General features: G+C 39.5%; 2 protein-coding genes and 1 long non-coding RNA gene across 10 annotated transcripts; 1 reads left to right on the top strand and 2 right to left on the bottom strand.

Annotated features, from left to right (window-relative positions):
- Nucleotides 1-1534: 1534 nt before the first annotated feature.
- LOC124301354 (angiotensin-converting enzyme-like) lies at nt 1535-10081 on the bottom strand. 7 transcript variants are annotated; one of them, XM_046756310.1, is made up of 15 exons: nt 9626-9851; nt 9247-9466; nt 7504-7629; nt 7035-7238; nt 6739-6897; nt 6584-6653; nt 6360-6500; nt 6100-6285; nt 5860-5954; nt 5624-5772; nt 5371-5507; nt 5028-5274; nt 4767-4856; nt 4523-4633; nt 1535-4419 (listed from the first exon to the last, which is right to left on the bottom strand). In XM_046756310.1, the coding sequence occupies exons 3-15, from the start codon at nt 7504-7506 to the stop codon at nt 3855-3857; spliced, it is 2157 nt and encodes a 718-aa protein (XP_046612266.1). In that variant the 5' UTR covers nt 7507-7629; nt 9247-9466; nt 9626-9851; the 3' UTR covers nt 1535-3854. The 7 variants fall into 7 exon arrangements, with proteins under 7 accessions (XP_046612266.1, XP_046612277.1, XP_046612235.1 ...); XM_046756321.1 differs by having other exon boundaries at nt 9247-9415; XM_046756279.1 differs by lacking the exons at nt 7504-7629; nt 9247-9466 and having other exon boundaries at nt 9626-10081.
- On the top strand, nt 7407-8632 carry LOC124301501 (uncharacterized). Its single transcript, XR_006907498.1, has 2 exons — nt 7407-7564; nt 8139-8632. It is a non-coding gene; the product is annotated as an uncharacterized LOC124301501 (long non-coding RNA).
- A 493-nt stretch (nt 10082-10574) lies between the features above and the next one.
- On the bottom strand, nt 10575-27368 carry LOC124301430 (solute carrier family 46 member 3-like). Of its 2 annotated transcripts, XM_046756453.1 has the most exons (6): nt 26066-27368; nt 16430-16531; nt 15017-15154; nt 14860-14943; nt 13552-13708; nt 10575-12410 (listed from the first exon to the last, which is right to left on the bottom strand). In XM_046756453.1, the coding sequence occupies exons 1-6, from the start codon at nt 27042-27044 to the stop codon at nt 12275-12277; spliced, it is 1596 nt and encodes a 531-aa protein (XP_046612409.1). In that variant the 5' UTR covers nt 27045-27368; the 3' UTR covers nt 10575-12274. The 2 variants fall into 2 exon arrangements, with proteins under 2 accessions (XP_046612409.1, XP_046612418.1); XM_046756462.1 differs by lacking the exons at nt 14860-14943; nt 15017-15154.
- Between the last annotated feature and the right edge of the window lie 187 nt (nt 27369-27555).

Raw genomic sequence — 27555 nt, 5'->3', positions numbered from 1 at the left:
TCGATTTCTCTCGCAAAATTACGTCGGAATAGTGCTATAATTAATTTATTCCAGCACTTTTCAAAATCGCGAAAATTTTCGCCAAAAATGCAAAGGGGTTAGCCTTACTTTTTCTTCATTTTTGGAGCCGAAAATTTTTGGTCTCAGATTCGATTTGAATGACCCTTTCCTGACTAATTGGACCTTCAGGAACTCAGAAAACGCAGCGAAAAGTGCGTGGGATCAACAGGAAAGAAGTTACGAAGAGAAAAGCACCTGCTGAAAAATGTCGAAAACACAGGTTTCCGTTTTTTGGCTCTAACTTGTGATGCGTTGATCGCAGCGTATTGGGACTGCGCCCAATCGATTTCTCTCGCAAAATTACGTCGGAATAGTGCTACAATTAATTTATTTGAGCACTTTTCAAAATCGCGAAAATTTTCGCCAAAAATGCAAAGGGGTTAGCCTTACTTTTTCTTCATTTTTGGAGCCGAAAATTTTTGGTCTCAGATTCGATTTGAATGACCCTTTCCTGACTAATTGGACCTTCAGGAACTCCGAAAACGCAGCGAAAAGTGCGTGGGATCAACAGGAAAGAAGTTACGAAGAGAAAAGCACCTGCTGAAAAATGTCGAAAACACAGGTTTCTGTTTTTTGGCTCTAACTTGTGATGCGTTGATCGCAGCGTATTGGGACTGCGCCCAATCGATTTCTCTCGCAAAATTACGTCGGAATAGTGCTACAATTAATTTATTTGAGCACTTTTCAAAATCACGAAAATTTTAGCCAAAAATGCAAAGGGGTTAGCCTTACTTTTTCTTCATTTTTGGAGCCGAAAATTTTTGGTCTCAGATTCGATTTGAATGACCCTTTCCTGACTAATTGGACCTTCAGGAACTCAGAAAACGCAGCGAAAAGTGCGTGGGATCAACAGGAAAGAAGTTACGAAGAGAAAAGCACCTGCTGAAAAATGTCGAAAACACAGGTTTCCGTTTTTTGGCTCTAACTTGTGATGCGTTGATCGCAGCGTATTGGGACTGCGCCCAATCGATTTCACTCGCAAATTTACGTCGGAATAGTGCTACAAATAATTTATTCCAGCACTTTTCAAAATCGCGAAAATTTTCGCCAAAAATGCAAAGGGGTTAGCCTTACTTTTTCTTCATTTTTGGAGCCGAAAATTTTTGGTCTCAGATTCGATTTGAATGACCCTTTTCTGACTAATTGGACCTTCAGGAACTCCGAAAACGCAGCGAAAAGTGCGTGGGATCAACAGGAAAGAAGTTACGAAGAGAAAAGCACCTGCTGAAAAATGTCGAAAACACAGGTTTCCGTTTTTTGGCTCTAACTTGTGATGCGTTGATCGCAGCGTATTGGGACTGCGCCCAATCGATTTCTTTCGCAAAATGACGTCGGAATAGTGCATGAAAGAGTTTATTCTTACACTTTTCAAAATTGGGAAAATTTTTGCCAAAAATGCAAAGGGTTAGCTTTACCTTTTGTTTTATTCAACGTTATGAACAAACAGATTCATAAAAAAATACTGTAGAAATGGTTTACAGATGATAATTATAAGTACTATCAAATCTTATTTACATAAAATAACAGAACATGTGCATTTGATACGATTTTAAAATATTTACTTACAATTTCGCCTTACGACTTGCGCAGTGGACAAGCAAATATTATGTGAAAGTGGATTATTGTTTTCATGAATTACAGTTAATCTTCATCATTTCAAAATCCTTATACTAGTATCTCGAACCGCAGCATCTTGTTGGTATCATTATTACAGCAAAGATGCTTGTAAGAGATTAGATACGATTTATACCTTAATGTATGCTACACTTTCGACATACTTTAAACAACAAATTCTATCTACAACCTGTACAATTATTAATACGATCTAAATCTAATTCCACAATTTACTTCATTATTCAACTATCACCTGAGCATTCATAACTGATAGTCTTAGAATCAGCATTCGGAACCATAACCAATCTAAGTGCAGGCTTCAAATTGAGATAATCTGCCATTTTATAAAATGTTTCAACATTTAATTGCTACTCAGTAGCCTTCAAAATACTTGCATGTGCATAACATGAGAATTTTAGTGTAGCTAATAATTACTCCGTGATATTAAAATATCGGATATCTTATCACTCTAAAGTACTCTAGCAAATACTTCGTACAAAATATATTTGTAACTCTTTGGGCGTGTGAACCTTTCTTTCATTTATCAATGCTGTATACGAATTAGTAACTAACCAATTTCAAATGACGAGTGTTTGTATATACATATTGGATCGGAGACTACATATGTATATTACATCATCACTGGAAATAATCCTCAAGATTCTAGGATTCATGAAATTAGTCAATTTCTCTGATCCTGTCAACAAGGCATGCTTACGGGTTTAGAAAAATGTCTTTCCCCGGACTGTGTATAGCAAATATCACCCTGCTGCGATATTATCTATAAGCACGTATCGAACAGTCACAAGTCACACTTCCTGCACACTTACAACAGGTATTTGTTTCTCAACCAACAAATGATTACACACTTAATGTATTTGGATAGGATGAAAGGCAATACTTTTAATCGCATCATCCTTCGTTTTCTTCCATGAAAAGTAAACAGTAGAAGATTTACATATATGCTTGTCTACCTATCTCTTTCTATCTTTGAATTTATCGCGAAACAAGAACGGAAGGAAATATACCCATAGCGCTTAAACAATTAGTAATCTAGACCATTCCAATGAGCATGTAAATGCATGGGGGATTAAACTCAGAGGTCAGGTATTCCGTACACCATGCTTTTGAATAAAAGTAATAATCTACTATACCGCATTTGTACATATACTGTTAAACTAGGTACATACGTTATGCAACTTGCTATTTGGCGAAAATAAAGCGTATTGTACGTTTCAAAAGACTGTTTTTTTTTTTTGTCTACTTTACCTTAGCATTTGAGATCGACACTGTTTTAACGTTAAAATATGACCTCAGTACTATACATTTTTACATCGATAGGACGCTTAAATAAATTAGATCAGAAAAGTAAGCAAGAAAAAAATGTTTTTGATTGGTCAAGTTGAGAATCATCGTTGTTTTACGTATACATAGTTGATAGAAGTGGATACTAATTCGACGTAAAAGTGACAAGTGATAGTTGATGAAACCGGATTATATTAATCATATATGCTCTTACGTTGTAATGGTAAACTTGTAATATACAATTCAATCCGTCAGCTATGATAAATACACTTTATTTAGGCCTATGGTGTGATGTTTTTTTACTCTAAAAGTTTTTAGTTTCGCAGTGCGAATTTACAAATGAGACGACCTCGATAAACTAACCACAGGTAGTTTATCTTGGACCATGGGTTTTTCAATAGTCGATTGTGATGATGGTAATGACAATTCACAATATGTTCTAAAATTCATTCTTCGTTATCATTTATGGTGGAAGGCAACGTTCTACTGGAACATTATAATATATCACAGTGGAAGCTCGTAGATAATTTTTTAAAGGTCACAAGCCCTACACGACTTTTGTTATTTTGTGTTGTTCCCTAGCTAATGAAATAAAATTGAGAACAAGTCTTTTCCATACCAAATTATAACGGAACATTGACGCATTTTAGTGTTGCATTCGAAAAAAAAATCAAATAACAACATGACGTTCGCAGGAATGTGTAACTCTAATACTAGGTAATTACGTTTAGTATAAATATAGTTTCGCGTCATGTTGTAATCAATGCTCGTTAAATAGTTACGTATACATATATGTATGTACAGTTGCTCAGTACGTTAAGACTACTTAAATACAGTTTTCAACCGTTAACAAGTAATCAAAATACACCTTGTAATCACACGTATCTTCTATTCTTTGGCGTTTGACTTTTAACACATCTTCGTCTCCCAAATATGGCGATTACACAAATTGCAACAGTGGCTACAAGTACCGCTGCTACTGCCCAAACTGCTTTGCTGGTATTTATATCACTGGTGTATTCATTTTCTCCATTGGGAGCATTTGTTGGCTTTACTGATTCTGGAATTATTTTGCCGTTTGGTCTCTTTACAGTGCCTTCTTTTTCTTTTTCAGGTACAATAGGTGTAGCAGCCGGAGGTGAAAGAGAAGATGAATTTATTTTTTCGGATGAAGGCTTTAGAAGTTTTGGTTTTGACATTCTAGTAGTTGTAGTTCGTGCTGTAGTAGTGACATCGCTCGATGCATATAATTTTTCCAAACGTTCAATATCAGATTGTTGGTCAGTAGTCATGGAATACATATCTTCTGGTTCATTGTCCAAATAGTCTACCAGAGGTTGGAAGTATGATAATAGGGCGTCGGCATTTACCTCTGTTATTTCCAAATACTTGTTGATCATTGTTGTCCAATTGTCCGATGCACTTTCTCGAGTTGCATTTCTGTGATAACAAAAAGTAAAACGACCATGAATAGATTAAATCACAAGTAGTATTCATAACACTCGCAAGCATGTATTCCAGAGGAATTTGAAAATGAACTTACATGATGTAAGAATTGACATGATTGTTTACTACATTGTTGTACCTGACTTCTGACCGCCCCTCATTCATGTATTCATAAATTTGGAATCCCAGCAGTGTTCCAAGAAATTTCCTACAATCATAGGTCAAATTAGTTTCACTTCAATCGCAACTGAGTTTTCAATAAAATACCAAAACCGGTATATAGTTCTTATTATATGTAGTATTTGTTTAGAATAAATATAATCAAGCTTTCTTATACTTACGATAGATAAGGTTTGTTGCTGGCGATGAATTCGTCATCCAAGAATGTGGGAATGTCTGTGTGGTCTGATGTCACACCTTCATATTGTTTCCTGAAAGAATCATTAATGAACAACATGGTATACTGTACACATGTTTTAAAATATTTTCTTATCATTCTGACAGAAGCAGCAGAATTTTCATGACGTTTCGTTAATAAAACTTTTCTAAATGGTTACAATAAGATGAATTAAACATATTCAAAAAAATATTGAATGACCGACCTGTACTGCCACCATGTTTCAAGAAGAACTTTTGGTTCAAAAGTTCCATTCTTAATCACATTTATTCTCCAAACGTCTGCTGAAATATAGTATGCCAAGCGTGGAAGAACATCTAGAGCAGTGATCATCAATGAAGTGATTTGAGAGTGATCGGTATCTGTGTCGTTACTGACAAGGCCCAAGGTTTTTAGCTGCGCAGGACTCACAGATAGTATCGAAAACAATTCCGAAATACCTTCCTCGAAACCTTAAAAATTAGAAATTCATAGCTCTCAATAATAGCTATATGACAACGGTAGAATATTATTTCCCAACTTCAGAGTAAGTACGCAAAATTACTTACCTGAATACCTGTTTGCTGAGTTAAGGAATGGTAACTTTTCAATGCCTACAAGGCCCATTTGACTAGTCAAAACCTTGGCCACAACTTTGTGAGCAGTAAGAAAATTGGTAAGGGATGCGTGGTGACATGTCGTAACTCTGAAATGATTCGTAGAACGTTTATTATCCTCCTTAAAAAATTAAGCGATCTCTGGTGAATTCACGTCTTGGCGAACAGGTGTTACGTTTGATATCAAACAGAAGCTGCATCATACCTTGTGCCTTTGTAGCAAAAATTGAGAAACCGGGTGACACAAGACTGGTTAAATCTGCTGTTTTCCCAGAAGCTAGCATGTGGCACTTCATGTAGTACAGTGTGCCCGATCGCAGAAGCAGATCTGTATGCAAGTTTGCCACGAAGATTCTGTAAAGGTGATAAACGTTTGCATTATTCTCGTTAAGATCGATTACCCATTTTCATGTACTCCATATGAAGGCTTTGCCTATTGACCTTGTCCCAAAGCTTCTTCTTTATGCTGTATGTAACATTTCCGTACGGTAGTACGTCGGATGCCAGCGGAGTCCAGTCATTGCCATCCAACGATCCTGGATTAAACCAATGATTTGTATTAAAACAGGGTGACACCGGATGGTCATTGATTACTCAAAAGTTTAAATACGGAAACAGAACTCAGATGTGCCACTTAAAATAGTCAGAGACAGATAAGATAGAAATGCATCAGTATCGTACCCAAACAATATGCTGGTATCCCATCATCATGCAATTTGACCTTGCATTTTTCGGCCAGGCGATTTTTCACGAATGTTACGACTTTATTATGCAATTCAGCAATACTTCCCCACATACTTTGTATACTTTCATATCCACCGGGATATACAGACAGAAATTCCCAATAACCTTCTACACTGTCGATACCTAAGTAAAACAAAAGTTTCCACATTATAGTATGTGTTTATAATTCTGCATCAGATATTTCCAGCTGTACCAACCATTGGCTGTTGCTGCCTCAGATACAAAGCTCAGTGTGGAAGAGAAATCGGTCAGGAGCGGTGAGAGGCGCCGATGCCATTGGGTCCATGCAGATTGCTTGCGTTCCAAGTCTACATTACTTGATAGCAATTGCTCAATTTCTAAAAATATAATTCCAGTGTGAGATATATTTTGACACTAGACACATAGCAATGATGTTCGAAAACATTCCAGAAATTCTTACCTTCCCGAGTATTGCTTGTTTGATTGGCGCCCATTTCGAGGAAAGTTGCCTTCACAGAAAAAGATATCAACTGAAACAACACATAGCTTTTAGTAAGTTCGACTTATCTACAGCTCATCAGCAATTCAACGTGTACTTTTGCGATTTTCACCCACCTGGTCCAATTTAGAAGTATCGAGCAAAGCATCTCCTGGTTTTATCTGTGTATTATATTGATACTCCACAAAGTCATCAGTCAACTCAGTATGTGAATTGTTCTGGAGTGCTTCAACCTCATGTTTCTTAAGTGCGGCATAATCTTTTTGCGCCTCTTCCTAGAGGTGAATCAATCAATGCTCTATTATGATTTGGATATTTGTGGATTCAGTATTTCTAAGTACTTTAAAAGTTACGCAATAGCTTGTCACATGTTTATATGGATTCTGAATACCAGGCTCAACTATTTACAAACCCAAGCATAAAGAAGAGTCTCATTTTGTGGATTATAAATGAACTTCCATTTTTCATTAGCTACATGCTCGCACTTTTCTGCGTAGCTGAATTCAGTTAAATCTATGAATGCCTTGAGATTCTCTGTGTCATTCCCAAAGGTTTTTGGTACCAGAGTGTGAAGGCTCAGAAGTATAAGGCCACATTTAAGTATCATGCTGCAGTTCTGGAACAGAAAACATGCATTCATTTCAGACAGTAACTTTCTTTTCGTTGGTCTTATTTGTCTGCATTCATAGTTTCTGCTATTAAATTAGTACAGTAATCTTATCACGTAACAAGTGATGGTGGAAAAACAGGAATTAATCATTTCTTCTATATGCGACATGATTGTGCAACTCATGCGTTACAAGCAGGAAAAGGCAAGAAGCAGTTGATAACCATCTATTCGTTCATTGTATTGACTAATTAACAATTGGGTATGGAAATACCATGGACACGAGAAAGGATAAGCTGATGTTATCAAGTAGTCAACAAGTGAAATAATTTGTAGTAAGTTTCCCACATTGTATTAGAAGGCAAGGAAATCAGGATTTCTAAACGGGACAGCTATCTCACTGCAAAGAAAAGGAATAGACGCTTGTTAAAACTGTTTGCCTGAACTAGATTATATCAACACAATAGCTGGGACTATACCGTATCTACATGTGGTGAAAATTTTCATTAATGGCCTCGAGGTATTTGCTACGAGTAGAAAATAATATCATTATATAGAAAACAAGTTTGTTGATTGTAAAATTGAGAGCACGGCGGAAAAATAATATTTCCAAATAACACAAACAAAAATAACATTTAAATATTCAAACAACACAATTTCTAGGTAAAAAAAATTAAACACACCTGTGAAGACATTGACGTAATTTTTGAAATATAAAACTGGAGATCTTACAATAATTCAAACGTTGATTTATATGGAAGGTGAAAAAGTTTAACGGGAGTCTTTCTGAATCATTCGTTGTGTAAAGTGAATTGTCTTGCGCACACTGACGGGCGAGGTGAATGGGTCAACGAGGAGTCAATTATTCATGAACCATTTGCAGAGAATAATAAATATACTTTTCACCAGGGTTCTGGATGTTTGTACTAACAGCAGCAACGGGCATTGTTCGTCGTTTTTTGATACACCAGCTGGTACCGCAAAAACACCAGATGAAATCTCAGAAAACAATGATAAGGAAAAAAACACCTCTTGTGTGTCTATCGTCAGCAAATGTAGCAGTAACTTTGCAGGTTGGCTATATTTTAGCATATCATGTTACGAATACAAAGCGGTGATAATAAAACTATTTAATTCTGCCTTTTAGTGTAACATAATACGAGCATCATATCTTTTATGTTACAAAAATCACAATCCTCGGAAACAGCAATAAATCTAATGACGCTGTGTTGCATTAACTAAGTAGCATTGTTTTTCTTCCGTGAAATAGAAAATTATATCGTTTCCGAAAGAACTTTAAAGAATTTTGTTTATTGCTCAAAACTGTTGAATAAACTTAGAAAAATAATAGCACAAGTCAAACCCTTCAGACAATCCCAATATCCACCACCAGGTGGCTACTAGTTCTCAATGTAAAAAACGTTAGCTAAAGCGTATCTGATGACAAGAATAATTATATATCTACTAGATTAGCGCATCTGCTTCATTCGTGCGTTTAAATATGGGAAATGCTGCAGTGTTTTACAGATGGAAAATAACGTATTTCTCACAAGCATGTCATGCTTCGATGCTTGCGAGAGGTAATAATGCAGATTACTGAAAAAATTGACATATGTTTTTCGTAAACATCGAAAGATGCTCAGGGTCTTTTACGCTGACAGATTTATTTTTAAACTATACCTACGTGTAATTTATAGATACGTATAACAGGTATAAATCGCCTGATGTACCGCGTCGGGTTCAGGAGAGAATGAATGAGAAATAATTATTATATCCGTACACGGCTTGCGTTAAGATTAATAGAAGTGTTTACAGTGATGGATCAAGTCTCTTTTTACCTCGTTGTACCGTGTAACCGGGTAAAAAACAAACTTTGAATCAACTCTAACAGGTACGAAACTAACATCTTCCACGGATTTAAATGTGGTTAACCTTGCGAATAAACCTGTTGAGTAATTCGTCCAAGGAAAAGCAAAACAATCGCATTAACATTGCGATACGTGTTATTGAGTCATACCTGTTTTCCTCAAATATTCGTTCCCAAATCTTGTGCCAGTAACACCGTTTCAATGGAGTAAAAAAAAAAAAAAACACTGTGCTGGCACACAACTATTGTTTTCTACAAACTTCACTCGCGTTATTACCACTGTCCAATGTCACCTTTTCCTATTCGTGTATTTCAACGGCTAAAGTGGTGGAAATCGCAACAGAATTTGGATCGCCGAAAACGAAAGACGCTGAGGAGTAAAACTGCATGACAGCATAAAAAAAAAAGTCGAACTGATGATGCGTCAACGATACGTAGGTACAACGTATAATCTATTATCTACAACGTGATGTAATGAATAAGCGGATTATAAGTCTCTGATGGAACATTAACGCGATATGTCAGTTACTCGATCAAAGTCCACGATCCGATCCAAATTCCTCGACAACGAGCACACGTGTCTTCGCGCACCTATCACGAGCACCAACTGACGACTGACGACGAACTGATCACGCCACTCATTGTCAGCGAGAGTTGTTCGCGACCCCGTCCTCTGAGAATTGGAAAATATACACTCGAGTACTCGACTGACGTCCGTGTGGCTGGCGTAGTGCGTGTCCACCAACTGACCGCGGCTAAAAACAACAGTTGAAACCAAGCTGCGAGCGGGATGGGATATATTTGTGTACGGACGTGAAACGTAAAGTTTGAAATAAATAGAAATAATGTTCAGTAGCTGCAAACCCTCGACCATGCAGCCGATTCCCTGTTAAATCAGTTTAATCGGGTGGAGCAGACTCGGCAGAGGGCTGATCAGTACTGGCGGTACTGTCCAAATAATGCGACCTCAAGTTACAGACGAGTTACTAACTGTGTATCACGATTTATTCACTGAAATGATGACTTTGGTTGTCGCAGCGTAGGCAGCGATCCTAACGACATTTCTCGTACTAAAATATGAACTGTCGATTGATTTACCGTTGATAAGAGTAGAAAGACAAAATGAGACAGACGGGTAACGCCTGTTCGTAAGCAACTCACGTTACAGCAGGGAACTGTCGTTTTTGTTGGGCAATCCGTATGAGGCTATCGTTGGCGGGAATGGCGCCTACCAGTAGGCAACTCGGGTTACGTATGTGTATATTGTACGCCTTACAGATTCAGGTCACATGGTTGTGAATATTTATGAAAAAATTAGTAAATTTCTTCATTAAGGCAGTAGTTCGTGTTGTTGATAGAATAAACGATGCGATTAGCATTACTAATTCTACCAATGGAATAAGACCAAGCGACCGAGAAGTGTTTTACTGTTCATTCCGAATATACCTATAATGTGTTATAAACGAAGAATCAGAAAATATTTTTAGCTGTATATTTAGAATTTATTATACATATGATTCGTTAAATAGAAAATTATATATTACTATATATCACAAAAAAATACCTAAAGCTTAATAATGATAATGTTTAAACAATATAAATGTTAATACTTAGGGATAATATAGGCGGTGATCATTTTTAATCGTATATGCGTATTTTTAATGAAACTAACATACGATTAGAAGAGTCATGAATTTTTATCGCTTTGCAATCAACTGATTTAAAAAACCGCACTTGTATGCCATATTAATTACTTGTAAAATTCAACTGTCGGGAGGTAAGAAGAATGAAAAGGTGTAGCCACCGCTACCTCGAAAATATAATAATATTTAATAAGATATAATTATTGTGTAACACGTGCGAAACTATTGTTTTTCCCGTTTCAATTCATGTATATTTAATCTAGTTAAGTACTTAATAATTGATGCAATTTACCCGCATGAATGATGTGACGGTATAAATTTCATTTTATAATTACGTTATTCCATCTTTATAATGACACGAATTACAGTTTCTTTTATTCATTACAAACACCCAACGATGTCGATTCTGTCATAGATTTATAGTTTCGATTTCATTGCTAACCGCATGGTAGGCATATGTGTCCAGTTAGAGAATCAATTTTGCAAACAATATACCTCTACGGCATAAATATATTGTCTAATTACGACGATGTCTCTGCGGGTATACCGTCAAATCAACATGACAAGTAATATATTCTCATTGTCAATTTCTGGTTTTATTTTCATCGTCGTACTAATTTTGTTTCAGTATATTCATTTAATTGCGGTATATCAAAAAGAAGTAGGACGTCAATGGAATATAAATAGATATCTATATATATATATGTATATATATATATAAGAATAAGAGTATGAAGATATATACCTAGATACTATTTTGAATGCATTATTATTTACTGTACAATCTACTCGTGGAAGGCACACCATTTTTTGTAAGCTAAATGTATGTATTACGTTACGTATATTAAAATAGAGTAATTTTGGCTCATTGTCAATCTAATATGTCTATAAAGTTGAACCGTGTATGAGAACGAGAATAAAATCATTTGTCATTTTATCCACCCGTCTATCAACGGTTTTAGCAAACCTTGACTAATAACACTATACCTAATTACGTTACGCCTACCTAAATTTTTTTTACTTCAATCTCCTATATTCTTATATATTAAATTAATTAAAATATGCTCTGTAAACAGAGCGATGCTTGTAAGTTCAATTTTGTTGTACCCACCGTATATTCTAGAGCTGGAAATATTTACAAATATAACACGTATGCGGGTGAAGTTGGAGAATAATATTGAAACTATCGGTTTTCCGAATGTTTTTAGAAACACGACAAACAATATGGATTCATTCAAAATCATACGTCATCGCCGCATTGAAATATTGTAGCTCATACCGCGTTGCAACTCGATAATTCGTTAAATTTCCACCGGATATTTCAGATTAGAATAAAAAACGGGACTTGATTGCCGAGGTAAGTTAATACAGCGGGATCAAATCCATCGAATTTACATTACACCTGGAGAAGTTTCAAGGTTTATCTATCGTTCAGGCTCCACTCCAAACCTCTGACAAGTAGTATGAGCGTCTCGAGTGCGAAAATTGGCGACTAAAATCCGTTTCGTCGACTAAGTGTTAATAATTTTCACACGTCACATTCGTTCCGTCTCAAAGGCCCCATTATCCAAGCCTCGAGGTGCCTCGGATCCTTCGGACGGTTTCTCCAAATCCTGTTTCTTCTCTTCTTCGACCCGCTTCCGATCCGCTCTGTGTTCGGTGTAAAGCCATCTATTCGGACAAGTTTTAAGGTTTCATAAGAATTGTAAGCGGCTTATTGAGAGATGCAGCGAATGTCGATGATTGAAGAAGAAGAATCGGTGCGAAAAAGGGAATAGGAATAAACCGCTCGTCTGTGGCGCGAGCTGTTAGGTTTTAATATCGATTTAACCCTTTCAGTCACAGATGCCACTATAATGGCAACCGTTCTTTTTTATTTTTTGTCATTTTATTTATATTCCATGAAAAATCCTGAATATGTTTGCATTTTCAGGCACAAAAACACTCAAACCTTGGAATGATTAGGATTTTTTGTGAATCCGTAATTGTTGGTAATCGTTATAAATGAACATGTGTAGAAACAAGCGTATTTTCGTGAATGTCATTCGTTAGCGGAGATATTTTATAATAAACTTATACTAAAAACGCTTGGCATTCATTGTTTGACAAACAAAGATCACAGAACGGCCATTAGATTTACAAAATTCAATGGATAGGGGTAGTTTTCATGGGGTTAGTACCTGTTCTTGACCTAAAATTATATCGTCTCACAATAACTATTCATATAAATCTCATTCAAGACCACTGTCTCAAACAATATTGTCTAAAATAATTCAACTTATTTTCACCCTATTTTATGGCTTGTTATTAGTTTTATTAAATTCTGACATCAGATTCGGACTCAGCGCTGAAATATATATAGGAATCGTATAATTGCACTTCCATGGAAAAAAAGTTGAATTGCGAGACTGAAAGGCTTCAATTGTGGAAGACAAAGACGGAATAAAAAAGAAAAAAACTATTTTCATCATCAAGCACCGACTCTTTCGATTTAGTAGACACATATTTTTATTTTTAACCACGAGATGCCACCTTTCATTACATCGGATCCGGATCGTCGATCGGTTTTGTTGCACGTGTATAAATGGTTTGTTACGTAAGGACAGCATGTATGTGCATACACAGTAGGGATCAAATTACTCGTTAATGACGGGGAATAACAAAATGTAATAAACGACAGCAATTATACGGATCATGAACAGGCAGAACGAAGAAAATACGCGAGGTCGGTCATAATGGCGGAGATGAATTGCGCATGTAACGAAAAATTGAGGCCTAATCCGAGTACAGATAATTGTGGCGAAATACTTACAGAAATAGAATAACAGCCGGAATGGTGAGTCCCCCGCCAAGGAGGAAAAATGCCCCAGGAAGCGTGTTCATGGTAGCGGCATAGACGGAACTGTACATGGGGCCGTAAACCAACGGCATTAGCGCCTCGCAAACGCCGAATAAAGAGTTGACTTTGCCTGCGAAGAGTGCAAAGTAGTTGATTAATCAACACCTTTCACGCCTATCTCAGTAATAACATTTTATTACAGTTGAAGAAATTTTCAAGACCCGTTCGCTGTGTTTTTTCAAATCATGCGGACCGTGAAAAGTCCTGCAAAATCGAAAAAACGTCTTGCGGAAAACTGAAAGCTATCGTGACTGTAAAATACGAAGTAGAGGAACGGATGGCGGAGATGAAAGCGAAGTTACTCATCTTTTTTCCACCATACGGCAAGCTTCTATTTTGTTGGTTATTTAAAACACTTTGAAAATTCAGCAAACTTATCTTAAAGAATGAGAAAAATATTGACTATATGTACACTTTCCAGGGGAATTTTAAAAAGATTTTTTTTCGAACCGAAAAACATTTGAAATATGATGTTAATAATTGATGAAAAGTTGAAGAAAAAAAAACATTTTTCAACGCCTTGGTAAAATGAAAAATATTCTAGAAACCTGTACAAGAAGATGGTTTACAATCACGTGCCAAAAATATTTCGATTAAAATGGTACATTTCTAGTTTTTTTTTTTTTTTTTACGATTATCGACGGTATAATTACTCAAAAACTTTCGCCTTTCGACGTCCTACTTCACCCCCCCAAAAAAAAAAAAAAAAATGAATTCCAGATAAACGAGTTGCCACGGGATGCCCCATATATGCGCAATGGACGTTGAATCGGACCGTTGATCGGCGATACCGATGTCCTTGACCCCAACTGGTTTCCAACTGTTCAAACCCGCAGGATCGACGTCCTTCGTCGAGACGAAGCCTGCTGCAGTTATCCGTTAACTGCGTCCGCGTAAAGTGGGTACTACAGGCTGTTGCGTAATGGAAATGAATGCGTTCCCAGGATAATAAAGGTTCGCGAATAGGCAGGTGTACGAGTATAACATGTAACCGGCGCGCTATTTTATCGAATGATGTTGCCGGTTCGCGAAGTGCCTCGCTGATTGGCACCGCGATAGGAGCCGTGAGGACAAAGCCGGCAACCCGTCCATACCACCCGGCTCATTGTGGATATAATTATATAATCCATGCTCCGTGATTTCCAGGAATCGCATACCCATTACACACGGCACAGCTTTGTCGATCGCACAGATCGTGATCGTTGGAACGATTCTACTCACCCAGCTCGTCGGTTGGCACAAGCTTCGAGGCTATGGATCTCATGGCGATGAACGACGTGCCGTTCACGATCTCGACCAGAGGAGCTGAAAGTAGGCACGTTATTAGGGTGTCACGATCCCCGTCAAGTTGCACTTTCTAAGTCGATAATCGACAAACCTAAGTATATCATCCAGTCGGTGCTCGCAAACGCGTAGACGAAACTGGCGAGGATTTTACTCATGCAGCTCATCACGCCCACCAGTGCATCGTCGATCTTCAATAGGTGGCTGAACACCCCGATCGAAACCATCGTTCCTGGACAATAAGCATTTCACCATAAGTACGATTGCTCAATCATCGACGGTCGATTCGGTAGATAACGAGCAAAGTCCGAGACTTTGCACGGTTCACTGATCGGTGAACTTAACTCCAAGCTAAGACCACGCGTGAGCTCATCGGCACCATTACCGTAATTCCAAGCCTGCCGTTTGGGAATTGTACCTTCTAATTACAGTTTAACGAATTACGATTCATTTGGCAAATTGCGACGGAGTCACAGGGCACGCGTTCCTCATCATCGGTACCGTAATTACACGTTGCAACACCGGCGTATACGCATACCCATGATAAATATATACGGCTCGAAACAGTTTGTCATTCCAATGACACGTGAGATTGGATCTGAATTAATCTACGATCTCCGGAAGGTTTATTCACATAGGCATTCAGGTTTATCCGTTTACTGTTAACGTTGCATAATGCGTTGTATATATTATGGAATTGAATATACGTATAGGTGTACACCTTCCTTTCATCGGAGAGTCATTCGCGGGATACAAACACATCTACTGTATTATGCACCTGCTACATGCGTGTTCGACAACAACGGTCGACGCGTTTAACGCCTTCGACACCGCCATTCTTGCCGTCGATGTAATTGCTTTTCCGACACGAGATAATTAGATGCTGATTATCGATAGATCGAGGAAACCCAAGACTGCGGTAAGTCGATTGATTGATTATAACCGAGCATCGCGGGGTGCGTTTAACAGTTGTACAGGAAGATACGTTACCGGATATGAATACTGGAACCTTGGATTTGTCAGTAAAAGTCGAAGAAAAAGGACTGCGGCGTGTATTCTTTGAATTAAAATCAACCGCGGAAACACCGGTACACTGTTTATGACTCGAACCATCAATGTTACGACAAATTCGAATAACTCACGTTGCTCGCGTAATGTTTTTAATCTAAAAGAAAGCTGGTCATGTACCGTGACGAGGTTCCGTTTTGCAATTTTTTTTTTTTTTTGGTCAACAACCGAAGAGACACTACGTGGTGGAAAAAAAAATGTAACATAATTATGTCAGGTTTGCAAAAAATGATTATCGGTTTTTGTATTGTTTCTTTTTTTTTTTTAAATCATAATCGAAGGCAGCTGTAATAGGAATAATAGGAATAATCGCGATGCGAACAATGACAATTATCGCTAATTGTATTTGGCTGAGCCAGGTGGTTTTGGTCCATTAGAGTCCGTGACTTTAGAAATTCAACCTAAATAAGATAATATTTTATTGTTAAATTATACGAACCAGCTAGATTTGTCAGCATGCTGTAGGTGGAAAACATGCTGAACTGGACTTCGTTCCAGTTGAATCGGTACCTGGTGAACAAGTACATCACCGCCATCTCACCTGGAACATAACATAAACCGAATGAATTAATGAATGAATGAATGAACGAACGACGAATTGAATGCGAACCGTGCAGTGACGTCGGGAAGAAGGAGAGAAAGAATAAAAAAATAAAATAAGATGCCGAGAGGCACGCATGCCATCATCGGTGATTGCGTCTTCCTAATTCATTCCCAAACAATTCACGTTCACGCCGTATCGCCGCGCACGTCATCGACGCCCACCGGCGGCTTTGAATTCTAAAAAATCTACAAGTATAAGTTTTGTTGACACCGTAAAATGAGCTGCAGAAATTCGCGACACGTCTTGTATCACAGCCGGACGAAGGAACCAAGGTGATGATGATAAAAAAAAACAATAAGTAAAAAATGGGCGCGAATGTTTTTAGCACCGCAACACACGATACCGGACTTAGAAACGTGATATAATATCCCTCGATCCCGGATCGATTCCCCGACGAAGCTTTCTCGTGAATTGCGAAAGTCACTGACTATATGTTATTATATAGCTTAAGAGCTGAAAGGAAGGGGTATACAATGTTTTCTATTTCACTCAACGATGGTTCGGAAATTGCCCTAAGAAGATATTAATGAGGTATTCGAACGCACGACACAATTTTTTGACACTAGATATTAGAAATTTACGGTCTGCTCGAGCGTGCAATTATTTCATGTAAATAACAGATTTTTTTTTACACTCAGAAATAAGCGAAAAAAGTGGTGCGATCGGTACATCGGCTGCTGACTGGAAGAAATTTATACGTAAACACGTACGAGGGATTTTATCGAGTTTTGTTATATATACGCTGTAATTAAAATACACGTCCTCGAAAATTATATACCTATGCAATCACATCGCATTACGTTCGGTAGACTAGCTTGTTCGCGGTATGTCATCCTTCACAGATAATGACAATGAAATTCAAGCGTCTTTCGGTGTCAAGGTGGATTAAAACTAACCAAGAACGATTCGGTAGAAAAAATATACGTGCGAGACATGACAATAAAAAAATAAGAAACAAAAATAAAAATAAATAAATAAAAAATATACCGGACAAGTGTTATAATATATATTCAAGGGTTAGAATTAGCCGGATCTTTTTTTCAACTGACATATTACCAGCTGATCTCGATGATAGAAAAATATGTATGCAATGTGTCTGTATCGTATATTACTTACATCGTGGATATTTTTTCATGCCGAAGAATCGGTTATGACAGGTAAGAAAAGAACGTTCATCGATTGTTGAAGATTTCAATCCTACATACCGGACTTTGCGGAGTATAACAACTGGGTGTTTATTTTGGCGCGTAAGAAAAAAAGGATGTAGGTAAAAAATGTTATTCGAGGTCAACGAAACCTGATCCCTTTTTAGCCTGAGACCAGTCCGGAGCGATTCGAACAGAATTTAATACGGTTTCGGGTTATTACGGTTGTCATTTTGGGCGGGGAAAATTGTTAAAAAAATTAAACGCGGCGAATGGATTGTTGGAATATTACGTATGCACTGCACGCTGAAAACTATACCGTTTATAATGCAAAACTGTATTATAACAACGAGAACGAACTGCGTTACCTTGTCCCAAATTCGCGCAAAACCTCTGGCAAATACTTACAAGTATAATTAGGTAATATTCTCCAGCTTAAAATCAGTAGGAAATCGCCTGTGATAACTTGATTGTTTAAACAACCATGGTAATTTCTTGTACGTGAAAACAAATGGCACGATTTTACGATCTTAACTCGGGCTGCAAGGCATAACGATTATATTCAACTATGCAGTTAATACGAGGCATAAAATGATTTGTATTTTTTCGCGAGGGAAAAAGGATAAAATGTAAATAAAAAATTGTCAGTATAATTCTCTCTCCGAGTTTTTCTCACGCTTGATCGACACTTTGAAAAAGCTGCGAGAAGAATTCGCCGTTAATTATTCGCGATTGTAACTGACGTGTCCGACGTGCCGATATTCGACATCACGGACATGCATGAGAATATTTCGCAAATCCACATGCCCGATTCTTCTTTCCCCGGTAAAATAATCGAGAAGCGTGTCCAATCAACGTGTGATAAAGGCAATGAAATAAATTCCTCGAAGAAACAGGCGTTATAAGTGGAAGCATGCGTATTAGAGAAATTTTTACCTTAGCGTGGTTTATTTTTCTTTTTTTTTTCACTAAGTTGCTACTCGAGAAATTTGGGATATCAGTATTAGTATAGTATTATTGTTATGCCTAAACCTTACGGACGTGCACATTATTGATTATTTAATTTTTACCACAAAGAGCGGACAAAATTCAATTTTTTTTTTTTTACGTATCAATTCAGCCCTGTTTCGTTCGAGTCATTATATCCCCATGAATATATCTGTGCGGATTATAATAATCGTAAGGCTGCAGAATGACCCAGAATTTTTTTTCACGTATAATAATTATACAACGTTTCTACCTCTCCTGTCGCCTAATGAGCGTGCAGTTTTCAATTTATCCCCGTAGATAGTGAAAACTCTGCGAAGTAGACGACGTGAGAAAATTGTAATCGAAATCTATCGAAAACCGCGTCCTCCAATATCATTACCGGCGGTTCGATAATAGGCGACGGTTCCGCGCCTTAATTCGCACTCTGCGGACACGATTCAGCACGCATCGAAAGTTCGGATGTCGAAAAAACGAGTGCCGTTATATTACTTCCAGCAGAAATTATTATTACTCGTGGCGTATACATACTTGGCATAAATTTTTCCGCCTCGGTCGAACGTAAATAAAAATTTGTTAAATAGTCTTACGATTCACGAAACATTGTATGCAGACTGTAAGATATTACGATCGAAAAGCTAGTTGACAGTTGTTAGTTGGTTTTTTATTTTCTTTTTTTCCCAATAATATTGATTATAATTTTACATTCGTGTGATGACAGATTTATTTATTCCCCTATAAAACGAGCGTTTTTACGGACGATTCGAAACTGTTCTTTCGGATAAAATTGTACTTTGCCATTATAATTTGCGATCCTTGTACGTTGCTAGGCAAAATTTTTCATACCGAATTAAGAAAAAATTCCTTACTTCCACAGCGTCGAAATCTGACGTCGGCGTCTCGGCTGCAGCCTTCGAGCAATTAACTTGATTATTATAGCGACTGAATAATCCATGTAAGTGCAAAAAAAAAAAAAAAAAACTGCAGGTGTGCAGATGCAGAAGCGGATGGCTAATGTGTCCTGGCTTTGCCTCCGTGCATCCTTCGGACATCTGGTGTGAATGTGGGATTGAGGACAGCGTTTAACGACGAAATAAGAATCGGAAAGAAATGATAATGGAGCATCGTTATACGCCGTTTTGCACTAACAGAGACGGGAGGACGGACAGGTGGATGCACGCGCGTCTTGTTGGGTAGATTATATATTTATATTACGTACGCGACACAGGGGCGTGTAGAAGTAAAGTTACACAACAAGCCCGCTTATTAAAGCCTTCATCAAATCGTTTCCGCTCAGCCACGGTCTTTATCAAATTATACTTTGTTCTCCTTACCGCGCGACCTTTCGAGTCTTTCGACGCTCGAAGACGCGACTCGTCGGTCCGACCTCTCGTTAACAATAAGACCTTACCGTTTGCCCTGAAAAATATAGCGGAATCGCTGATTATTAGTCAACATTTGCATGCGGCGAGCATTCGAGGCGAGTGGGTTTAATGCGGGTATTCGTCGCTGTGTGTAGGTACACGCTGTAGCGAATTCCGACAACGACGATGTCCGATTATAGCTCGCAAGTTTATCCAGGATCGTGTGACATCGCAGAATCTGTAAGTAGCATCGCAAATTGATAAGTAGACCAGCGAGGAGAGTTCTTGATACAGATTCCTGCACCGACGTTTTACCGACGCTTCTGGAACGTTCTAGAAACGAACCAGAGTCGGGATATCCACCCGCCGTCGAGCGTTGTAGAAACGTCGGTAAGGTGTCGGTGCAGGAATCTGTATCCAGAACTCTCCTTGCTGCTGGTCTACTTTGGTATCGAATCAAAGACATTGCTCGTTGATCTCACTCAGCGCTTGTCGCGCAACATCAAATCGACGGCGGTATGAGCTTATTTCAACTTAAAGATTCGTGGTTTCGTTAATCACACGCATATGGCAGAATTATGCAACGCGTTCTTTTTCATTTCTCATTGTATAAACAGGACCGTTAATTCGTTACCAGTTTGTAGACCACACGCTTCATTAAAACGTCTCTGGGTCAAGCCGAGGAGAATTCAACTCGTTTAACTGTAATGGGGAAGAGAAAAAAAAAATAATACAATTTAACAAAACCGGTTGTAGTCTGTCTCTAGTCGAGTTTAGCATTTCGGAATTTACGACCAGCCGGCGCGCTGTATTTTGATCTCCAGACGTGAGAAACCGTGACGACAGGTGCGGGAATGTAGGTGAATACGATGCAAGAGTTTGACGTACGCCCAAATATTTGTCAAACACCACTCGTAGTTCTCTCCTATTCGCATTCCGATTTGAGAAAGTTTTAGCCGAGAGCCATACATGTGTAATAATACGTACAAATCGTACGTGCGTAGAGCAGGAAGATTGCGGTATTATCCGAAGCAGCGCGGCGGCTGTAAATTTCGTGATTTCATTCCTCACGTCCTAATTTCAAATCGAATCTCAAAGAGATAAACATCGTCATTGTCAGCGTGTACAGTTAGCCGATACTTTGGGCGGTATAATTTATCATGCAAATCTCTCTCCGCGTGATTTTCATCGGCAACAAAACCGGCGTACGGCGGTTGACGGCGATCACGATCATTGGACGAAAAATAAAGCACGCATTAATTAATAATACGCGGGACTCGAGAGATCGCGATCAAGATATCGCGCACGACGTCTCGTGATCGTGTGGAAGCAAGCGTGATGCCGTGATCGGCGCGAAACCGGTAAGGCAAATCAACGCCTCCGGCCGGTCGTCGCACGTTCTTAGCGCCAAGGGGCATCGGGCCTTTCGAGATACCCGACTAAATAACTAAAACGCGGCCCTGACCCGAACCTGTGGAACGGCATGTGGGAATGGATTTATCTACGCCGATAACGGCGGCGAACGGGAGCAACGAATCGACCGGAGAAAGCACCGTGACGACATTTCGGAGTGTGATATTATCGCTTTCTGGCCAAATCGGTTTTTCTTTTTTACTCACGTCAACGACGCGATGCGGTGTCAATTTTGGACGACTGAAGCAATATGTGAAAGATAAATCAATATTTTTACCGAAACTATAAATTGTAAAACAAAAAACTAAAAAAATTAAAAAAAGATAGACCATTTTAACCAGAGGCGCTTTAAGTTAATGTAAATAAAAAAAACTCTAAAATTTATTTACAAATTGAACCGTACCACCTCTGGAGGGTCGAAGGACGTTCCAAACATATGTCCCGATATACTTTGACCGTTAACTTGGGAAATTTTTTGCGTCAAAGTTGGGTCCGACAACGGAATGAAATCTAACCTACCTTACCATTTTCAAACCCTACCCGGTACAGGGTTTGAAGTAGGCGTTAAATTTCGACTCGGGGTGATGATGCGTGCACGGTATTTAGGTGTAACGGGATGACCTCGCGGGTTGATTAGACAAGGTTTCGCATCCCGCGTGGGCTTGAGCTTGCACACTCCTCGACGTTTCTTAACCGGCTGATTTTCCGCAAAAGTGTCCACTTTAAAGCTGTTAGTCGGCGTTTCCGTTGCGTGTAAAACCGCCATACACGAATGCTAAACTTGTACTCTTCGTACGTTGAATTTACATTGAAACAACTAACGTGCCCGTAACTTTACGAGGAGCGTAAAAATAATAAGATAAGAAGAAACGTAAAAACATCTCATTCACCCGATTCTTAACTTACGGTAAAATATATACAAATTTCACGGCGTTTTACACGCTCTTCAATAATGCAAATTGCTGATCGCCTGCGGCTCATTTATACGTAATCACACGTTTGAAATGATAATCAGCGAGTGCACTGAGAGAAAAAACGTCGTTAAATCAAACAAGTAATTTATTCGACTTCCGATTCGATTTAATCAAATAATTTACCGATCTATGCAGCTACGTATCAGTTGGATCAAAGGTATCTAGGCGTTAATTAAAAGTTTAACCATTTTTCAGCGATTTTTATTTCGAAGAAATGAATATTATTTTCGTGATATTGAGCTATTATTTTTCAAACGAACGAAGCAACCCAATCTCGCGTTTGTAAAAAAATTTTATCTTTCACCGCAGATTATGTTAATTCGAAAGTACCAAATTTTTAGAGACAATAATTGCCGATCCGCAGGAATGCTTACGTAATGGTCAAATTGTAGGTTTCGTTCAATGTTCACCGGATGAAATTAATGGTTATTTGACACAAAGTTGTTCTTACTGAAAATATAGATAAAGAAATAGGTATTGTTTATAACCAGTGGATCCTCGTTATATCACTGAAAAGAAGCACATCAATTTTAAACCTTAACTCGACTAGGCATATAGTAAATTCATTGAGGCTAAAATGGATTTTCAGAAGTAAAAACTCCAGTAAAAAAACAATGTACTTGTAGACAACAAGATTTTTAATTGCGGCTGCATTTGAATTACCAAGACCATACTTATACAATACACGCCTTATTTGTACCAATAGTTCGATCCCGTCATCTCGAGGATCATTAGTTATCGTAACCAACGCACGGTCAAAATGTTACAAGATGTGATAAATTGTGCAGTCACGAGGAAAAAGAATTTTGTTCAATTCATGCAGCTTATTGTTTTTTCCGACATTTATCCACGATCGTAAAGATTGTCCGAATAGTGACGTTGCGAATTTTTCTACGATATTTCTGTACTTTTCGAAAAGATTTCAACGTCGCATGTTGCAACGTGTAATCGCACACATCCGCGTTACAATGCCGAGAATATCCACGATGATTACTATTATATAGACACGAACGTAACAGGGTAGCAAAATTTGTTCGATACGACGCGATGTTCGTTACATAAACGTCGCGTTTCACTTTCACCTACGATCTGTTACAAGGTGCGGGCACGAGGCAGACAATTAACATCGCGAAGGATGCAGGGTTCTAAACACTCTGCACGGGACAGAGATCCGGTCGATTGGCGTACACCTTTAATTAATTAATGAATTAATTAATAGGAAGAGGAACGGTTGTTACGAGCAGACGGTACAGTTCTCCCCAAAATCCGTTTGATAAATAAGGGAGGGGGGTTGCGGCTTTGACGATTTAAAATCTAAACCCCATTGTCAGGAGTTTTGTTTTTTTTATTTTTGTAAGAAAATGAAAACACTTGTAGCAATTTGAGTTTGAGGGTTTTGATTGTTTATAGTTTCGACAATGTTTTATAATTTTTTCATTGAAATTAATAACAAAATGGCGGCATTCCTGAAACCATAAATAACAAAGCCCTCAAACTCCAATTTCTCGATGTGTTTTGATTTTCTAAAAAAAAAAAAGTAAAAAAAAATCCCCCCCTTAATACCGCAAAACCGCGTGATCGTTAGGTTACGTCGCCTGGTCGTCAGTGTAAATGTAAACATGCAAGTACTACCGCATGCCGGGGACCAGCGGTGCGGAAAATGAATTTAATTAATGCACTGGTATGGAATTATGCACGTGTATGTATATATATATATATATATCCCGTCACCCGCAAGAGCTGCAAGGCGATTGTTTATCCCCTTCGTAACCCGATCATCCTCAATCTACGCGCGGCGTTGAATATAATAATTGCATCTAAAACGATTGTGCACTTGTTGTGGGCATAATCAACTCGAAAGCCTCAGCAGAGCTCATCTCGGCCCGTCGCTCTCTGCACGTCGAAAAACATTATGCCTGATAAGCTGCATTGACTCGATCTGATGCACGAGCAACAACGAGAGCGCGCTATTTATGCAACCATGGTTTATTAATCAGGGTGTCGAATCCTCGCGGAATTTTTCACCGACCGTAAAACGGAACTCTACCTTATTGTTTTATCCGTGTTTGAATTGTTCTTTTTTCTCATTTCTATAATACCGGAATTCCTGGTGGAATTTTTCGCTGACCGTAAAACTGAACTCGACTTTGTTATTTCATCTGTGTTTGAGTTGTTCTCTATTTCTCATTTCTACGATACTGTAAGGTTTTCTCGCGACTCACCGCGATCGAAAACGTAGGCCGTGTGTGACATTGAGCTCGATCCTTGCACCTCTGATCTTTTTTAATTCGATTTACCAACTTGCATTCGATAAAAATAATAAAACAACCGCAAAAGTTCAGAGCCAACCTAAACGCTCAATAAACGCTACGACTCCGCGTCTCCGTAAGCCAATGAGTCTGAAAAGTGGAAATAATATGCAGAGAAAGTACAATAACCGACATGCAACCTACGGAGAGTAAAAAAATAAAACAGAGAGAAGGAAGAGCGATATGTACTCAGGTGGTGCGACGACCAAGTATAATATATATATATATATATATATAATATATATATTGAAAACATACCGATCGCAACGGTAAAATAAATAAGTGGATAAATTAGCAATGATATCCGTGCAGCGGATGTGGATCACCGCTCTTGGCTACAATTACGCGTGGGAGGTGAAACGCGGTGTTGGCTATTTTTTATTTTTTATTTTCTTTCAATTTATTTACTTACTTTTATTTTTTATTTTTTATTTTCTTTTTATTATTCGCTTGTTTATTACGATTGGCTTACTTTGCAACTGTTCCGAGTTGGAACGGAAACGGAGGACGGGATACACGCCGATCAAGGCGTTACATGCGTATATTTCGGTTAATTTGGGTTATTGTTAATCGTCGATGCGGTGGGTGACGATTCGTTGACAAATGTCAAGCGCAGCCAGCTCACTAAGCACAACAATCGACGAAACCGGCATACCGGTTGCCTTGCGTAACCGAGTTGCAGAATCGCGATCAATGATATTACGATCGAATTTTTTTTTGCGAACCTGATTAACTCTGTGCAGAATATCGCAATTCGCATAATGCAACTAGACACGGACGGCACACACACACACACACACACACTGAGACAAGCCTTTCTATTCGCCAATAGACGATGTATATATATTTGCTGGAACTAATCCTCGCATTGTTAGACAGCGATTTTCGACCTTGGATCTAGTATCCGGCAATGATCTACGACTCGACTTGTACACTGACAATGCAAAGCTTTGATAATGCATTTTTTTCAACCGTACAACGCTCTCACAATCAGTTGGAGATGATCTGTTACAATGAAAGACATTAATTACTTTTCTGCAAACGTATAAATATACATTTTTGCCTTTTTACGTACTCTTCGAAGAGTTGGTTTTTAGCCTGAAACGAAGCCTCGCGAACGCCGGAACTCGGTAGTAAAATTCTAAAAGGCGACTCATCCGGTTTGAATTTTTCAAACACTCTGACCGAAATATCTCGAAAGCTGTACAAGTTGGGAAGCTGTTATTGGTTTCATTTTGTAGACGATCCGCGGCTCCTCGAATCCTTGAACAAAACTCACCGTGCATGGGTCCGATGACGACCATAACGATGACCATGAGGACGGCGACCCTCTGCTGCCTGTTGTTGGCACCCTTCTTAAACGCGACTTTGAACGTCTCGGATATGTGCCTGAGGGCGAAAAAGTCGGCGACGGATGCGAAGATCGTAGGCTTGGGCTGGGGCTTCTTCTCCTGGAGATTAGCCGAGGTTGACGGAGGCCTGGGGACCTCCTTGATGCAGACGACGCCGTAGACGAAGCTGAGGACGTAGCAGACGGTGGAAATGGCGAAGACCCCGTAGAAACCGATCTTAACGTAAAGCACCCCGGACAAGGCCATGCCTATCGGGATCCCGAGGGAGACGAACACGTTCACAGCCCCGATCCTGAGGGTGCGGGACTCGACCGTCGTCACGTCGCCGATGTAGCTGAATATACCCATGAACATGGCGAACCACCCGCCGGTCAAGGCCGGCCACAAAGCCTCGGAAGCTCCGGCGGCCTCCATGGGCAGCTCGTAGAACCAGTAGGTGCATATTATCAGGCTTATGCTGGTGAGGAACTCGCCGACGATCGGTACCAGCATGCAGGGTTTCCGGAGTCCGGTCCGGTCGCTCCATGCCCCGATGAAGAGGATCAGGACGGCGGGCAGGCCGCTCTGGAGCGCCGTTTTCCAGGACTGCATGCCGGCGACGAGCTTCTGCACGGCCAGTTCCTCCTCGTGGAAGGCGCTCGTGTTTCGGGCGGCGAGAGCCGTGCAGACGTCGTCGGGGTAGGCGAGGTTCACCCTGCAGGCCTTCTCCAGGTTCAGATTCTGGGTGGCGAGGGCCGCCAAGACGCTCGGCATTATGTAGCAGGCCACCATCGGCTCGACGGTGACGTTCCTCGCCATGTATCCGAACTTCTGCCCGAGGCTCATCGACTTCCAGGGCACGCCGACGGCCTCGGCGCCCTTCTCTGGCGGGGCCTCGTCCTTCTTCGCGACCTCCTTCATCGTCATCTTCGGGGTTCGTGTCGAGGGTCTCTTGGCGATAAGGTAAACTCGATCGCGTCGAACCAGATTCCCGGCAGCTGGTTCCTCGGCGTCGTTCGAGGCGTATCGGCTACCTGTGCACTACTGACGAACGCGACATGACCGGGACCACTGTGCCAGTACGAATGCCTCCTCCTCGTTCTCCGTCCGCACTTACACTTCCCGTATAGCCCCCCTGCCAACGATGCCGAGGTTAGAAGCTGCTTCGCTGGTTCCTCTGGCGGTTTCGCCGTCTTTCCGTTTCGCAACTGCGTTGCTCCGACGCTGCTGCATGGCTCGGTTCCCTCCCCCTCCTGCGGAATAGACGAGGCTGATGCACACCGCCTAGCCTGGAAGATTGACGTAAACATTCCTATGATCACCATTTTACGTCTGCGTGTCCCCCGATGCGGAGCACCGTTCGACGATTGCGATTGCGATATTGATAAAAAAAAAAAAAGAAACAGCGCGAAATCACCCCCCCCCCCCCCCCCCGCTT

This window comes from Neodiprion virginianus, chromosome 1 (assembly GCF_021901495.1).
Source record: "Neodiprion virginianus isolate iyNeoVirg1 chromosome 1, iyNeoVirg1.1, whole genome shotgun sequence".
NCBI classification, from domain to species: domain Eukaryota; kingdom Metazoa; phylum Arthropoda; class Insecta; order Hymenoptera; family Diprionidae; genus Neodiprion; species Neodiprion virginianus.
The sequence above is the reverse complement of the archived record's forward strand: the minus strand, read 5'-3'. Positions and strand labels throughout refer to the sequence as shown.

Bases quoted from the DNA above. Each gene is read 5' to 3' on its own strand.
- LOC124301354 (XM_046756279.1), bottom strand. From the start codon at position 9,970: ATGGTCGAGGGTTTGCAGCTACTGAACATTATTTCTATTTATTTCAAA. The intron at 6,654-6,738 runs GTGGGTGAAAAT...GTGTTGTTTCAG, and splicing joins ATACTTCTAAATTGGACCAG to TTGATATCTTTTTCTGTGAA. The intron at 4,420-4,522 runs GTAAGTTCATTT...TTGTTATCACAG, and splicing joins CATGTCAATTCTTACATCAT to AAATGCAACTCGAGAAAGTG.
- LOC124301430 (XM_046756453.1), bottom strand. From the start codon at position 27,044: ATGACGATGAAGGAGGTCGCGAAGAAGGACGAGGCCCCGCCAGAGAAG. The intron at 13,709-14,859 runs GTGAGTAGAATC...CACTCTTCGCAG, and splicing joins TGTGCCAACCGACGAGCTGG to GCAAAGTCAACTCTTTATTC. The intron at 12,411-13,551 runs GTAAGTATTTCG...TTGTCCGAATAG, and splicing joins CCGGCTGTTATTCTATTTCT to ATGGCTTTACACCGAACACA.